Source organism: Ambystoma mexicanum, chromosome 2p, assembly GCF_040938575.1.
Source record: "Ambystoma mexicanum isolate Mex_15411 chromosome 2p, UKY_AmexF1_1, whole genome shotgun sequence".
Lineage (NCBI taxonomy): Eukaryota > Metazoa > Chordata > Amphibia > Caudata > Ambystomatidae > Ambystoma > Ambystoma mexicanum.
The window spans coordinates 344,765,313-344,781,774 of record NC_090923.1 but is presented as its reverse complement, the minus strand read 5'-3'; the positions used below and the strand labels follow the sequence as shown (position 1 = coordinate 344,781,774).

At 51.2% G+C, this 16,462-nt stretch overlaps 1 protein-coding gene across 1 annotated transcript in view; it reads left to right on the top strand.

The window, feature by feature from the left end:
• Positions 1–16,462, top strand: part of DNAH12 (dynein axonemal heavy chain 12) — a 3,791,933-nt gene that overhangs the window by 786,392 nt on the left and 2,989,079 nt on the right. The window contains exon 16 of the mRNA XM_069643677.1: positions 716–909. Coding sequence (XP_069499778.1) covers positions 716–909 — 194 coding nt within the window. The remainder of the gene's footprint in view (positions 1–715; positions 910–16,462) is intronic.

The following is a 16,462-nucleotide window of genomic DNA, read 5'->3' as shown; positions in this document are numbered from 1 at the left end:
ACCTCTCCAAAAATGTCTTAAACTTATAAACTCTGAAGCTCTACCTCCTTGCATGAGATGGTTTTCTTCTCAGCCTCGACACTTAACAGTGGAACTACTTTGAGGCACATAAGCTATCTGCTTAACCACAGTGAAAGATCACCTGAACTCATGAATTTAGATACTTCATTCTCCCTTACCTCGCCTTTGCACTTATCAGATCTGAATGCCCAAGGACTGCGAAGGAGCCGCTCTCATCCCGGTCCCTCTTTTTCCTTCGGGAATTACGAAAAGAGTTTGTTGGTAGCAGGCAGCTTGATTATAAATCGCCATGAAATAAATAAATAGGGTTGTGGCTGAGTTAATGTTATGTTGCAAAGTAAATCGCGAACATCAGAAGTTACCTCATTCTGATATGTATGAGTAGAGAACGTTTTCTTTCAAAGTACCGTATGCACAGAGAAACATGCACACTTGTGCCTCAATCGGTGGAGGCGTCAACTGTGCCTACTAATCACCCATCTAAAAATGACGCTTATTATTCTGCATGAACTAACCATCCTGTTTTTAAATAATAAGTGTGTTTAAAGTCATGTTCACCTTAGTATTGAGGATACTAAGGGCATATCGTAACTTTAAGTAAAAATACCCAACTTTCTTTTAAACATAAAACTCATTGTGATTTTGTTAAAATGTAAAATGTTTATTTAGGAGCTGCCATTTGATTTCTTTTCAGTACAATACAGACGTGAGAACCGTGCAAAAGCGAATACAGGAATCTGAAGAGACAAAGGACTTCATTAATAAGGAAGAAGCGCTCTACAAACAGGAATTGAGCAGTTATCCCGAGCTGGATTCCATAAAAGTGAACATTGAGCCTTATCAGAAGGCGTTTGCCCTTATTTACAAATGGCAGCGGACAGAGAAAAGGTAGGAACCTTCACTGCTGCTAAGGAATTGTTATACTCCACAGTGATCGAAGAAGTGTTCGTGGCCTCTCCTTAGTCTCCAGGTGAGGTTGCGGTTATTTCCAGAACTCCCACCAGTGGCGCGGCCCCAACCCCCACTGATGCTGTCAGTGACTGGGATTTCTTCGCCAGAGCCAGTGCTGAGCAGTCAGGAGGTGCACAGGTGGCCATGGAAGCATTTGATGCAGAATAGCACATGCAGGAGGGCTGAATCTCCGGCGCTCCCAACGGCCTCCTAAGGGTGGAATCTGGGTACAATTCAAGTGGGTAATTGTGAGATTGCACTGCAGCCCTGCACCGGTAAAAGGTCGAAGCTCAATCATTCCTGGGCCTGCTTTGCATGAATACCTTTGAGACGTGCAATATGTCAGCAGCACTAAAAGGGTGCAGCATGTCAGCCCTCTTCGTTTGCTACAGCACTACCTTGGTTGGTAACTTTCCATTAGAGATAATTTCTGGTTAGCAGGCAGTAACGTTGGAAAGGCAGATAGGGCTGGGGAAGAGTCAGTTAAGCATGTATTGTGCAGCATCCATCTGACTTCTTGAGTTCTATTTAGACCATAGATGCACGTACTTTAGAACTTTCCCAACTTGTAACCCCCAGACAACTATTTACATTTAAATGCAATGACATTCACATCCATCCTGTTTCGGGTGGCTGCTGCTCCTTTACGATTTCATACACAGCCCGTCCATTATGTCACACCCAGTGCTACCGGCCCACATTCTACAGCACACTGTTAACGTTCAGATTCTGCACGTACATTAAGAACAACGAAACCTCAGCCTCCTTGGGGTGGAGGGTGGGCGTATGTGAATATATAAAATACACCAATACTGCAGGGCTGCACTTGTAGGTAACTAATCTATCACTGTCACGTTTTGCTCCCTTTGCTCCCACCACACTTGGGGGCATGATTTGGGGTTGATTCCCTACTGGACTTTCCTTTGGAACCTTATGCTACAGTGCTGTGTTGAATTGGGAGCGCTAAATCCTTATTTTCCATGCTACGTCCCTTCCGTATCCATCCAGGTTTTTGGCAGCCAGCATGCTGCTTTAATCAAAAGACTATGCTTCCCAGAATGCCTAGCCCACTGCTTCATCTCCACCCTTGCAGGACAAAGTTGGGTGGAGGATAAGCAACACCTGTGGCTAGCAGGTGCAGCAAGCAGCACACCTGAGTCGTGTGCTCGTTAAGCAGCTTTAAAAGCCTCCGTTTGCTTCAGTCCAGCGCTGGCCCTTGATGGAGTGTTTCTGTTTGTGACTGGGCCCTTGTTCCTGGTTCTTAAATTACTGTCTAGTTCCTAGTTTCTATTTTCTTGTTCTTTTTCCCTGGATTTCGATTTTAATGTGCTTATTAGTGATTTCTGCTTCCTGGATTCCCTTTGTCTTCCTCTGTTTTGCAGGCAGCACATCTCAGTGCTTTTCTTTTTCTGTGCACCCAGTTTGCCTGTGTTGCCCTATTCTGCTGTGAAACCTTGATCCTTTAGTCTCTCCCAGTTCATAGATTTAGCATTTTGCCTTTTTTACCTGGATGCGGAGGGGGAGGCTTTGCTTTTGTAATTTGGTTTTTTACTGCCCCTGTTCCTTTACTTTCTCTTGGAATCTATTCCAGGTTTTCCCTTCACTTCTCCATTTGTTTCCTATTGATTATTAGGCGTGGTGTGCCGTTGTAGCTAGCTCCTGTGTGAATGCCGATGTTTTCCTCACTATTCTGTAATCACTAGTCCTACTTGCCCCTTGTCATGAGTCTTATGTATTAAGTTATCCTCCCGATGATTCCAAGATGGCGGCGGGTACGGAGTAGCTGTGTCGGCCGAGCTCTTCCTGCCTGCGAGTGGAAGTGCGGCGGTCCACCACCCCGCGGCACCCCTTTGGCCTGTAAATTGGGGCAAAATTCTGCGCGGCACCCAACGGTGGGCCCGGAGAGCCCGAAGAAAAGGGGGAGCGTCGCCCCGGGAGCACCCCAGGGCAAGCGATCGAGCGGGGGGGACTGTCCCCTGCGGCTCACGCCCCGGCAGCGGAGAGAGGAGTTGGGCGGCCCCCTCGGCGTCGGGGCTAGGAAGAGGAGGAGGAGCGCAGCCGTTGGAATCGGCTCCGCTGCGAGAGAGCGGGGAGGTTGTCCTCTGTGGCCCGCGCCCGGAGGTGGGAGGAGGAGCCGGGCTTCCCCCCCTTGGAGTCGGGGCTGGCCGCGGGCGGCGGGAGCGGAGCCCCGGCACAGGCAGAGCAGCGGGGAGGCTGCTAAGGAAGCCCCTGGCGGCGCAGTGTACAGCCGCCTGCTAGAAGCGCTGCGGTGAGGCTGCGGACCCGAGAGGGAGGTGCCCCCCGGGGGGCAGCTGGAGGCCGTGTTGGAGGCCGAGTGGCAGAGGAGTCCGGCGTTGAAGAAGGGGCCCCGAAGGACACGGGGGCCCCGGTGGGAGCGGCCGTCTGGGCTCTGGGCCAAACCCCCATGGAGGAGATACTTATGGTGACGGGCGAGGCCCTGGGGGATGCACGGGCCATATCCCAGTGTCGTGACGTGGTGGAGCACTGAGCCACGGTGAGTGTGGCGATAAGAGGAGGAGTGCAGGGGCTGCAAGGTTTTAGTTGCCCACCCAAGACACTGCGCAGCCCGGAGGGGGCAGGTCCGGCAGGGGACCGGATCAAGTGGGGCTTTACAGGGTAGACTGGGAAGGTGTTTGCTGACCTCCCTCCCCACTTTGGGTTGTGGTGAATAGTATTGGTGAACAGGCTGGGGGCTGCCTGAAGGCTCCGGGGGCCAGGGGGCCCGGATTTGGCGTCAAGACACCCTGCTGGGCATTTTACCACTGCTGACCACCCCCTCTCCCTCCAACTTGAGGACATTTCGCCATACACCCCGTTGCCAACCCGTGGCTGGACCACTTACAGCCGAATCAGGTTCCTGTTGATGGCCACTCGCTTTAAGGGAAAGAGTGGAAGGGCGCAGCAACCCTCAAGGGACTCTCAGAGTACACTCCACTCTCTGTGGCTCCCGCAGGACATGGGGAATGATACTGGGGATGGCAATGAGGGTCTGGTGAGGAGCATTGCGAAAGTCAGCACGCAGGGGCGGCCCCAGATGCTTGGCCATGATCTCATGGGGGAAATTCAAATGCTCCACGCCAGCATGGCCAAGACCTTTCAGCTAATGCGCACTGATCTGAATGAAGCGCTGGGGGAGATCAAGCGGGAAATGAAGCAGCTAGGGGACAGGACGGATCTCCTGGAGAGGGGTTTGCAGGAGGTCGAGAAGGAGACTACAGCTAATAGTGAGGCGTTGGAGCGCCTGGACATAGCGACCCGGAACCTGGAGTTACAGATGGAGGATGTGGAAAACAGATCCCGGAGGATTAACATAAGGGTGAGGCAGCTACCGGAATCCGTCTTGGACAGGGACTTGAAACAGGAATTGCAGGGGGTGTTTGCGGGCATCCTTGGGGAGGTGGCCCCAGGTGATATCGAATTGGACCAGGTCCACAGAGTTGGGTGACCCGCTAAGGGGCCTACCTCAAGGCCGCGGGATGTGCTTGCTGCCTTCTCTAGATACGCTCAGAAGGAGGCGGTGCTCCTCGCTGCGAGGAAAAAGGAACCGATTTTGTTTAGAGGCCAGAAGATAGCTCTTTTTCAGGATTTGGCTAATGCGACTGATAAAAAGAAGGAAGATGGCGCCAGTGTTGAAGGCCCTACTTGAACGGGGGATACGTTACAGGTGGACATTTCCTTTTGGTCTGGTCTTTGATTGGGAAGGTTCTTTGAAGCGCATAACATCAGTTCAGGAGGGAGCAGACGTGTTGCGATTGGATCTGGAGGAGGGTTCTTTGAGCAGGGAAGGGGGAGGTACGGGGAGTGGCCAGCGGGAGAGGCCCTGGGAGTGGTCCACAGTGGCAGATAAAAGACAGAGGGGATGGAGGGAGAATGGCGGCATGCAGGGTGAGGGCAGGGGGTCCTGCCTGGAGGGTGGCAGTGGCGGAAGGGCTCAAGTATAATCGTTACTCTAGTTGAATAAGGGGTGGTGGACCTTGAAGGTTGACATGGGAGCTCGGAGTCAGGGAGGGCAACATTTTGGGGTCAATAAGGGCTAGGTGGCCCGGGGGGGAAATAAGAGGAGGAGATGAAGACAGTGGTTTGTGGGAGTTTGTTAAGTTGGGTGGGGAAAGGGAGTGTTGCTTCCACTCTAAGTTGGGGTTATGGAGTGGTGGAGGGGTGGGCGGGGGGGGTGGACCTGGGAGGGGGTTGTAGCACCAACTGGGAAGGCGTCTATCCAGGGCTTGACGGGAAAGAGGCCGGAAAAAAAGAAGGGCAAGGGCCCACCCCACATGTTGCTGGTGGGGTGGGGAGTTAAGAGGGAGGACCTAGAGGGGTGGGGGAGAGGGGTTCCCCGAGGAGCAATCTGGTTACCAGTGTGGGGTTCAAATGGATGACACATAATGTACAGGGTTTGAACTCCCCGTTTAAGTGGTCCAAATTGGAGCAATTCATCGGTTTTCACAAACCAGATGTTCTGGCTCTGCAAGAGACACATTTGCTGCGGAAGGATCAACACAGGCTGAAGTTGAGGGGATTCCCGCTAATTCTCTTCGCATCAGGCCCCTCCAAGAAAGGTGGAGTGGCGCTGGCATTTGGTAGGGGGTTTGATTTTCGGGTTGCAGACACCATCCGGGATAGGAATGGGAGATACATCATGGTTCGGGGAGAGTACATGGGTTCGCACTTTACAATTGTGTCGGTGTATAGCCCAAATGTGGGGCAAGACCAGTTTCTGCGTGGGTTGGTGGGAACCCTACAATACTTTGCAAGGGGACAGATAATTTTGATGGGGGACTTGAATCTGGCGTGGGATGGAAGGAGGGATCGTTCGCAGCTGAGGGAAGGGGGAGGGGGTGCGGTTGCATCGCCTACATTGAAGGAAAGGTGGGAGGAAGCGGGTTTGCGAGATGTGTGGAGAGTGTTAAGGGGGAAGGAGGAGGGGTTTACGTTCCTCTCGGATGTTCACAGGTCCCAGTCGAGAATCAACTATATCTGGGTCGCCGTGAGCTTGATCAGGGGGATTGGCTCCATAGAGGTAGGCCCCGTGGGGATAGCGGACCACATGGTAGTCCAAATGCGGCTACGGTTGGGGAATAGAAGGCCGGGGATGTGGAGGTGGAAATTCCCAGAGGCGCTACTGAGAGACCAGGTGACGAGTGAGGAGATAGAGAGGAGGATCCGGGAATATTTTGACCAGAACGGTGATCTGGACACGAGCCTGGAGGTGAGATGGGACGCTTTCAAGGCCACGTTGAGGGGAGATATAATCGCCCTGCAGGCGGAGAGACATAGGCAGATGCGGCGGCAAGAGGAGCAGTTGGAAAAAGAGGTGGAGGCCGCTAGGGTGCGAGTGGGGGAAAATCCGTCTTCTAAAAAATTGTATAAGGAGTATAGGGCGGTCGAGGGTCAACTGGGGATCCTCAGGAATAAAAAGGCGGAGGCGGCCATGCTCAGGGTTAGGCAGAAGTATTATGCAAAAGCTAACAAGGCCGACTCTCTCCTGGCGCGTTTACTGAGGGGTGAGAGGGAACGTAATGTAATCGGGGCTTTGAGAAGTAGGGATGGGGCGAGACTCACCAAGACAGAGGAGATTAAAGGGAGGCTCGCTGAATTTTACGAGGATCTATACTCCTCACAGAACCCGTCAGGGGAAGCTCAGAGGAAGTTCTTGGAGGGCCTCGCGCTCCCACGGCTTTCTGATGAAGAGGGGGTAGAATTAAGCCGAGCTATCTCAGAGGATGAAGTGAGGGCGACTGTATCAGCCCTCCCCCGAGGCAAGGCCCCTGGCCCGGATGGCTACCCAGCAGCCTTTTATAAGCAGTTCTCTCACCTCCTCGTTCCGCATCTGACGCAACTGTTCAACTCCTTCAGAGCCAGGGGGTGTATCACCCCATCGATGGAGGAGGCTAAGATAACGCTTATACACAAGGCGGGTAAAGACCCCGAGGAGTGTACATCGTATCGCCCCATTGCCCTCATAAACACTGAGGCAAAAATGTACACCAAAATTCTAGCGAAGAGGCTGGAGAGGTACCTTCCAACATTGATTCACCAGGACCAGTCGGGCTTTGTGGTAGGGAGGCAGACGGCTGATAATATTCGAAGGGTGGCCCACATTGTTGAGAAAGCACGGAAGACGGCCACTCCGGCGATTCTTTTAGCGTTGGATGCGGAAAAAGCGTTCGATCGAGTGGAGTGGTCGTTCTTATACCGGGTAATGGAGCGGATGGGGCTAGGGCCAGGTTTCATTAGCATGGTCGAGGCGAATTACAGGAACCCCAGGTCACGGATCCTGGTCAATGGGGAAACCTCTAACCCAATTGGGCTTGGAAGAGGTACGAAACAGGGCTGTCCCCTGTCCCCCTTGCTATATGCAATTTACCTGGAACCCCTTTTATTTTGGTCATAAGAGAATCCATTCGTATCTGGGGTGTACCGTTCGGGGAGGGCCAACATAAAGTGGCAGCTTTTGCTGATGATATGCTGCTTATGTTGACGCGGCCGCAGGAGTCTATTAAGGCGTGTGAGGCACTGTTGACCGAATTTGGGGAGGCATCAGGTCTGCGTATCAATCTGCAAAAATCCGAATTGATGAATCTATCTTTAGAAGAGAGGGAGGCACAGGCACTTAGGGAGGTCACCCCGTTTCGGTGGAGCCCAGGTGGGATAAGGTATTTGGGTGTTTGGATTACCCCCTCACTAGCCGGGTGGTATAGCGCGAACTACACCCCTTTGCTTAAAGATATCAAGAGAGATTTAAGGCGCTGGGGTGCCCTTAGTATCTTCTGGCTGGGGAGGAGGGAAGCAGTTAAGATGGTGATTCTGCCTCGCATTTTATATTTTTTTCAAGCGATCCCCTTGGCGATCCCGCAGCGCTTTTTCAAGGAACTTGACCAGGTGGTTAGGGACTTCATATGGGAGGGGAAGAAGCCGCGCCTGTCTTGGCGCCTCCTTACGGTGTCCAGGGATCGAGGGGGCCTGGGGCTGCCGGATTTCCGGCGGTATCATGACGCTGCACTTCTCCGGGTAATTAGGGAATGGTTCGGAGACACCTATGTGAAGCACTGGGTACAAATGGATAGGGCAATTGCGCGGCACCACATGGGTGAAGTTCTATGGCTTCCGCGGAAGTTGCGACCGTCGCACATATATAGGAGTGACATAACAAAGGGTGTGGTGGCCGCTTGGGATAGGGTGGTGGAGAGCCGGCGGGTCTCATCCTTTCCGTCCCCCTGAACCCCAGTTTTTGATAATGGAGACTTCACGCCGGGATTGGAAAGAGGGGCATTTCGTGCGTGGGATGTGGGCAGCTGTAAGACCCTGAGGGACATGTTTAGCAATGGCACGATTAAAACATTCAGAGAATGCAAGCAGGCATTTGGAGTAGGTGAGGGGGAGAGACACAGGTACTTTCAACTAAGACATTGGGTAATGTCGACTGAGATGAGGAGAGGGGCCACGAGGGAGCTCACACATTTTGAACGTTTCCTATTGACACATGATGGTACCAGAGGCTTGATATCAGATCTGTATAAACTTCTGGAGGGCGCGGGCCCGGCGGTCAGGTGGCCGTATATGAAGGTTTGGGAGCAGCAGAGGGGAGTGGGGATGGAGAGAAGAGATTGGGAGAGACTGTGGAGGTTGGTCCCTAAATTGATTAGATCTCCCCGATTACAGGACGCCTGGTATAAGTACATTTTTGATTGGCACTACACTCCAGCCAAACTTCACGCGATGTACCCCACTAACTCAAGTGATTGCTGGAGGGGCTGCGGGGAGATGGGCACGGCAATGCATATTTGGTGGGACTGCCCACTTATTAGACCCTTTTGGCGTGAAATTGCAGGTGCCCTGGCTCAAACTCAAGAGTTAGGGGAGCCTCGGAGCCCCAGAAAGATGCTATTGGGTATGAGTGGGATGGAGGAGGGGGGAGGAGGGGCGAGAACCCCCAAGGTGCACGTTGTTTTTGTTTTGGCAGCAATGGGGTTAATCGTGCAGAACTGGAAGAGCCCGAGGATCCCTACTGAGAGCGATTGGCTCAGGGAGATGTGGGACATTGTTTCCTTAGAGTGGGCCTCTTATGCGGTTGAGGGGAGGTTGGAGAACTTTGCAGCAGATTGGGGTGAGACTTTGGACTACTTGAAAGGAGACTTCAGGGTGCAATGGTGCCCCCAAAGACTAAAACTGTTAGACATCTACAGCTGCTAGGCCGGATTGGCTTATTTGAGTTTGAGGGTTGTTCTTATCTAGGTGCTACAACCGGGTAAAGGGGGAGGGGGTTTGGGGGGGGCTTTAGGTTGTTGATGCTGTTTTGTTTTAAAGATTTGCTGGATTTGTGAAAATTAATAAACAGAAATTAATAAATAAAAAAAAATAAAAAAGTTATCCTCCCATTGCTGTTATAGCCTTTCTAGGTCCCTGTTTGATCAACAGGGTTCGTGGACTTCGCTGACATTTCAGGTGGTATTTCTCGTCCTCGTGAGTATTGTCTTTAAGTTACCTTATACTATACCATCAAGGGTTTTAGCTCACAGATCCTGTTGTTGCTTGCCCTGTATGTGAGCGTAGCACTGTCGGTACCTGTAACAGCAATTGTGATTAAGGATCTTGCTGACTTTCTTTGTAATCATAAGAAGCTTCTAAGTGCTTACTCAACATCCCTTTTCATATATTTGTATTGTTATCCCGCTCTACTTGCACTTCCTGGGCTTTAGTATACATGTGTCTTGGTTCCCGTGTGCATGTTTGACTCAAAGCTATTCACTGTGTGATCTTGTGCACATTTCCCTTGGCATATTCACTGTCTTTGTCCTCTCATGACAATCCCCACTTTTGAGTCTGTTTATAGGTAAACATAGTTTAAAATACCAGCGGCCAAGAACACAATGTATTTACATGAAGACATAACACAACAAATCACAATGCAATCATTACTTTCATACCTGGGAAGGAGGTCTCTCATCGAAACAAGTTTCTCAGCAATGCATTGACAGCCTGCACATCTTGGCCAGCAGGCTAGCTCAAACAGTAATTCTGGCTGAAGGTATGCACAAGTTGCTGCTTTGCCTCTACTCGAAAAGTGTGCCCTTGCCCTCCCTGGCACCGGCTGATTGGCTTGCTCATGCCAAAATTTAATGCAATCCACACTCCAGCCGACAACAACGATATGCTTAAAAACGAGCATTGGCAATGTCAATAGTATGGGCTTTTGTTACCTAATACGTCTACTCTAGCCAAAACTATTGGCGTTTGGCAATGTTTGTAACAAGACTCCAGAGAAGGACACGCAGTGCTCATAAATCGACTGTCTGAAGCAGACCCGGTCTTATTATAACAATCGCGGGTTTACAACTCCAAATTAAGCGATTAACTCTTACATGGCTGCTTTGAAAAAAACACTGGCAGGCATTTTGAGCACAACGTTTGATAGTAAGGCTGGATTAAAGCGAGTTCAAAGACTTATGATGAGGAGGTGGTTTGGGCGCGAGGAGTTGAAACTGGGTGGGAATGGCCATAGGGATTAGCATGCCGCAGGCACGTGCAAGCAACATGAACCATTCCCCTCCCGAATTAACCCAAAATAATCAGTGCGACTCACGCGCTACTCCTCCCATCTACGGACACCTACGGACACACTGTCGCCTATATTATAAGTGACACAATGTGCTAACTAAATCACTGCGTCCAGACGAGGACAGTGTCTTCTCATTGCTTTTTGTTTCGGGTGCCCCAAAAAGGATGAATAATCAATAGATTGGTGAAGGGGTGGCTGCTTAGGGGAAGCAGAGGAACACACAGATGTATCTGTGATTTGCCGGGAATTGTGCAGGAAGGTCCAGCTCGCTGCATTATTAATATTAGCGACGATTTGATACACCAGCAGTCAGACATGAATCAGGCGAATATTAAATGTGAATGGGAACACCGTGGGAATAGGAGTGGGAGAAGGCTGATGTGCTTTTATCTCAGGAATAATTGAGTCGAGGGTTTCTGGGTCATAGACAAATGAAACGGAACATTAGATTATGAAATGTTTCCCATTCTCTCAAATAAGCCCTTCCGTAAAAAGCATTTGGGGAAAGCATGGGGTGCACGCCCGCTGCTTTGACAGTATATTTTGGCTTCCGAGCAGAAGCAGCACGATTTGCTGGTATTCTGTAAATTATCGTCAGGCACCCCCTTCGAAATATACAGTGATCAAACAAAGCTTATTATTATGTTATTTATTGGGTATTTCTAATGCGCCTATACAGCAAATGCATCTCGCATGCCTGAAAGATGAAATACAAAACCTGTACCTATGCTTTCTGTTAACGTTAGCAACTATCAAACTACAACCCCGCCCTCCCATCACTGAATAGGTCCTACTCGTGGACTGTGCCCCCTCAGCCGATTATTTGTACCTTTTTTTAAACACGTTGTTTCTAAGAGTTTTTATGACTCCCTTGTGCTGCTTTTCTAAAAGCGATAACTGGCTGATTTTTTCATACCCAACTTAACCGTCTATGGGTTCTAATACTTTCAAGTCTTAGACACACCCTAGAAGAGCCTGTGTAAAGAAGTTGAATGTTTGTAATTACTGCCAGACAGACATGCATCTTGTTATGCATAATGTTTGATAACATTAACACAAAAGGGAACCTCTTTTTGTACATTTAACAAGCAAGCACAGATCATCAGACAGCTTTACAGAATGTTTAGAAAGAAATGTAGTTCAGGACTCTGTTTACTTATGGGTAGGCACATATTGAGAAGACAAATGAGGGCTTTGAAGCACAGATGGGCCCATCTCAATAATAATAATCACCCAGACCTGCTGCCCAACTTAAAAAGTTCAAGCACTAATATCCATCGGGTTCCCTGTAATGGCGGGCCTGAAGCGGCCGATTGAGAACCCTGTCTCCTATTCGATTTCCTGTTTCCTCTCAGTGCGGCTTGACACATGGTGTTGCACTCTGTTGGTCCTTTTCTCTATCCTGGAGACACCTGGCTCGAATTGGACGGGACGCAGACGTTAGCGGGTGCTGCTGTGCTACTGTGTTACCGTTCGGTTTACGGTACATGCTGGGACACTCTGCCATTGGTGGTGATCGATGTGTACCGGCGCCTGGAGCTGAGGGGATACTAGAGTGAAGAGCACTTCTCCCTGCACCCCCTAAAGCACCTTGTTACCGCTCTCTGTGTCTTTAAGGAACAGGCCCCGCCATGTCAGGGGCGTGTTATGTGACGAGGGGCTGGAGGGAAGAGGTTTGGGATTGAGACGTCAGTTCCTGTTATACTGTTAATAAAGAAGGTTGTATTCCGCACCTCTACGGCTCTGTGTCCTTTGTGTGTGTGTGCGCCAGCCCAGTCCGGGCTACAACTGGCGACGAGGATCTCTCCCTGCGAGCCGGAGTCCTCCTCCAGCAGTTGTTCCCACCCTGCGTCCTTCGTTGCTCGCAACCAGTGATCCCACTGGGTCGTCTCCTCCATCCACAGAGTGCCGCCCTCCACACTCCAGTGACAGGCGATCCTGCCATGGCACCTCCTCCTAGCGACGGGCACTGGGTCCGTACATCATCCACCCATCCATGTGGCCCAGCAGGTGGGCGGTGCAGAGCGTTGAGGCCGCGGCGGCCCGACACAACAAAGGACCGCATCTGTGACGCAGGAGTGCACACACGGAGCTTGGGGGGGGGGGCTTCCCTCTGCACAGTCGCTCCAACGACACAGGAAAAATCCGAGAGCAGCCTCGCTCGACGTAGGCCCACCTCCACAGGGTAGCTCATCAATACACAAGCCCAGTGAGACTCTAATAACAATACACTTGCCTTCAAAGCCTCAGAGCCAGCTAGGAGTGGGCTCTCCAGACCCAGCTCCTCCTCCAGACTTTTCACTCAACGCCCCACGTGCCCACAGGGACTTTGGATTTACAAGTCACGCCCACGTTGTGTTTTTGGGGGACTGTTGCTTCTGGTCCTTTTGCTTCCCCTGCAAGCCACATCACCGTGGTGCACACGGACAAGCGGCCACCACTGGACCCACGGCCGGCTGAAATCCAGGGTGCCAGCGTTTGGATATTAACCAGAAAAGTAAGGGACATCTGCTAGCATGGGCGAACCAGCATCACCGCCTCCGGCCCGCAGCATGACATCCGTACAGCTGCGCATGCCCCTTCAATTTTCCATGACACCTCAAGCCAACAAAGGCCCACGGTGGACCGAATGGATGGAGGACTTTTACCACTTCGTCGGAGGTTCTGGAGAAGGCGACTCACCTCATTTGCGGGACGTTTTCCTCAATTTAGTGGGGGGGAGGTGAAAACAATTGTCAAAACCATCCCGTCGGCGATCAACCGGACTTTGCCTCCCTGATCACGGCACTCGACAGGCTACTTATTATCGAACCCAACAGAGGGCCTGATCACGACTTTGGCAGTAACGCCGGCGGTATTAGCCCTACTGCCGCCGAGCTCCCCGGCGCTAATAGCGCCGGATCATGAGTTCGGTGGTAATGTAACTCCCCATTCCCCATTGAGCCCATTCGGGAACGCCCCATTCCCCATTGGGCTCAATGGGGAAAATTCGCGCTCTTACCGCCGGCGGATTTACCGCCAGTGGTAATAGCGCAAATTCTCGGAGGATTTCCCCCCAGCCAAGAGCTGGGGCGAAATCCACCAAAGTCCTGATTTGGCAGACCCTTAAATCCCGCGGTAATAGCGCGACCGCCAGATTTAAGGGTTACCGCCAAAGTCTTGATGAGGCCCAGAGACTATGAAAGGTATTTATTTAACCAATGCACACAGAAACCACAGGAGACGGTAGGCAAATATATAACATGCATGAGAGTCAAAGGAACCCACTTCCAGTTTGATACTTTATCGTTGGACGAGGCCATGCGCTTGCACATCATTGAAGGATGCCTATCGCCCTTGCTTAAGAAACTACTAAAGAAGCCTTCATGATCCCAGAAGCCAGTGAACTCGCAAGAATCTTCGCGAGTGTAGATGCCCAGGCTGCCTCAATGACGGGCAAAACAACACCAAAGCATGACAGCACCAAACGCATTGCTGCGGTTCAACAGACAGCCCCTCGGCAAGGAGAGAGGGGTGAAAACATTTTCAGGCCACCCAGCCAACCAGAGCCCAGACAACAGAGGCAGTGCTACCGATGTGGCATGGCGTTTCCACATTCAGGCTCCTGTCCGGGTCTATTGCAAAGATGTGCCAACTGTGGGAGAGAGGGCCACTTCCAATCCGTTTGCCTTGAAGAGAGGCTGTTTTGAACCTCGAGGCCACAGATGCCCACCAGGATGCCATACCTGCCACAGAGGTTCTACCAGACCAATCAACAGCAGTATGTCTCAGCAGTTGACGAATATCAATATCCAGACTACCCACAAGTATACGGATACAACAAACAGCCACCCGAACTGGCAGCCGAATACGATGAAGCCCCAGAAGGGTACCTTTGAAGAGGAAAGCCAATTCACCTCCATGCACAACACAAATGCTCTATATTACAACCAATCAGCGCAGGATGAATACGTCAACCTCATCCAAGACTGCGAGGAGGCCAAGGAGGCCCCTCGGATCCCAGTCAAGATGGGCAACTGCCTTTTTCACTTCCTGATAGACTCTGGCGCCACAGTGAATATCATGGGGGAGCAAGAAAACCTGCAAATTCCTGACAAACCCGCATTAGAGTTGACTTAATCCAGAATCTTCCAGTGGGGCGCAGCTAAGCCTCTACACTCCATCAGCCGTTTCAAGGCCGTCTCCTCTTCAAAGGACGACAAACTAACACAACCATTCACGTCATTCGATGCCCCACTAAAGGACAGTGCCTCCTCAGTTACTACACTGCCTCATGCCTGGGGCTCATCGACATCCATGTCGGGGCTGATGACGTGATTACTACTTCAGCGGCAGTCATCCAGAGGCCGAAAGACACTGAGAGCTGTCACCACCGACAACCCTCAAGGACTTATCACCAAATCCGGCATCATGGAAACATTTCCACTACTATGCACAGGCCTACGAAGGCTAAAGGGGCCACTGATCAAGCTGCACATTGATCCATCTGTGAGACCTGTCCCACAGCACCCCAGGCAAGTTGGGTTCCATCTCCAGGAGGCAGTTTCCAGAGAGCTTGACCAACTACTCTCGGCCAGCATTATTGAGCCTGCTACCAGACCCACGCGTCTCACCCATAGTCATCGTACCGAAAGAGGGTGGGAGGCTGCGCCTCTGTGTCGACATGATGGTGGCCAACACCGCCATCCAGAGAGGGAGGCACCCAGGCCCGTGCATAGAGGACATGCATCTACCTCTATTCAGGATTCTCAAACTTAGGTGTGTTTTTTTCACCACTGTAGTTTATAATTTGCACTGCATCAGTATTCAAAATTGCATTGTCAAACCTAGGCCTTTCTCCCTCTATTCAGAATTCTCAAACTTAGGTGTGTTTTTTCCCCACTGTAGTTTATAATTTGCACTGTATCAGTATTCAAAATTGCATTGTGAAATCTAGGCTTTTCTCCAGCTAGTTGGTGTGTTTTTTCATCTCCTCTCTTAATATGTGCATCTGGATAGCTCTTTAAGCTTGAGTGTCGTTGTCTTGTCCTATTGCTCAACCTTCTTGCTTCTCACTGTCTCGTCTGCCTGCACCCTGTGCGGTGTCCTTCCCTAGTTTTCCCCCCTCCCTTTCCCCTTCCACCTCTCTCCTTCCCCCTCCTACTCTAAGGTGCTCTCTGTCTCTCCTATCTTTTCTAACTGCTTCTCTATTGACTATCCTGCCCTCCTCACTAAATCTGGGAGGAAGAAGTTTAAAAAGGACATGCTGGTCTCCAACCCAGGACTCCCTATCGCTGACACCTATACCAGTGCCTCCTCTAAGGAAACTCTCACCGACCTCCTCTTTGTCGTTCCCTCGCCAAACCTATGGACCCTACATATGGTCTCTGTGCTCTCTCCTTTCTCTTCTTTTCCCATTAATGGCGGCACCCGGTGGGATGCCCACCTGGCCATCTTCCATTCCTCTAAGGTCATCTTTAATGTTTATTCGAATGGGACTGTCCTGGTCCAAGGCCCTCAGGCCAACCTTCACCTCTTTGATAGACGCTTCCTGCGCCTCATCAATTTCCTTTCTTCTCCTGCTGTCCCCTCTCCCCCCCTGCACGGCTGCCTCGCTTCCCCCTGCTGCCTCCTCCTCAGCTACCTTGCCCTCTCATCCCCTCTCTGCCCCCTCTCGGGCTCCTTACACACCTCCGCAGGGCATACTCTGATCTGTACCCCTCCCTGGAAGTCCTTCAAGGATGGCAACCGTCTCCACATCGCCACTCTTAACCTCTCCTCCTCACTCCTGGCCTGGACCACTCAACTCCTCATTCTTGGAGACTTCAACATCCACTTGGATGCCTCCTGTCCTCCCTCTGGACTCTTTCGCAACCTCTGCTGCCTCACTATTACTCTCACTCACTATTCTCCCCTCTGGCCCGACTCACTCTG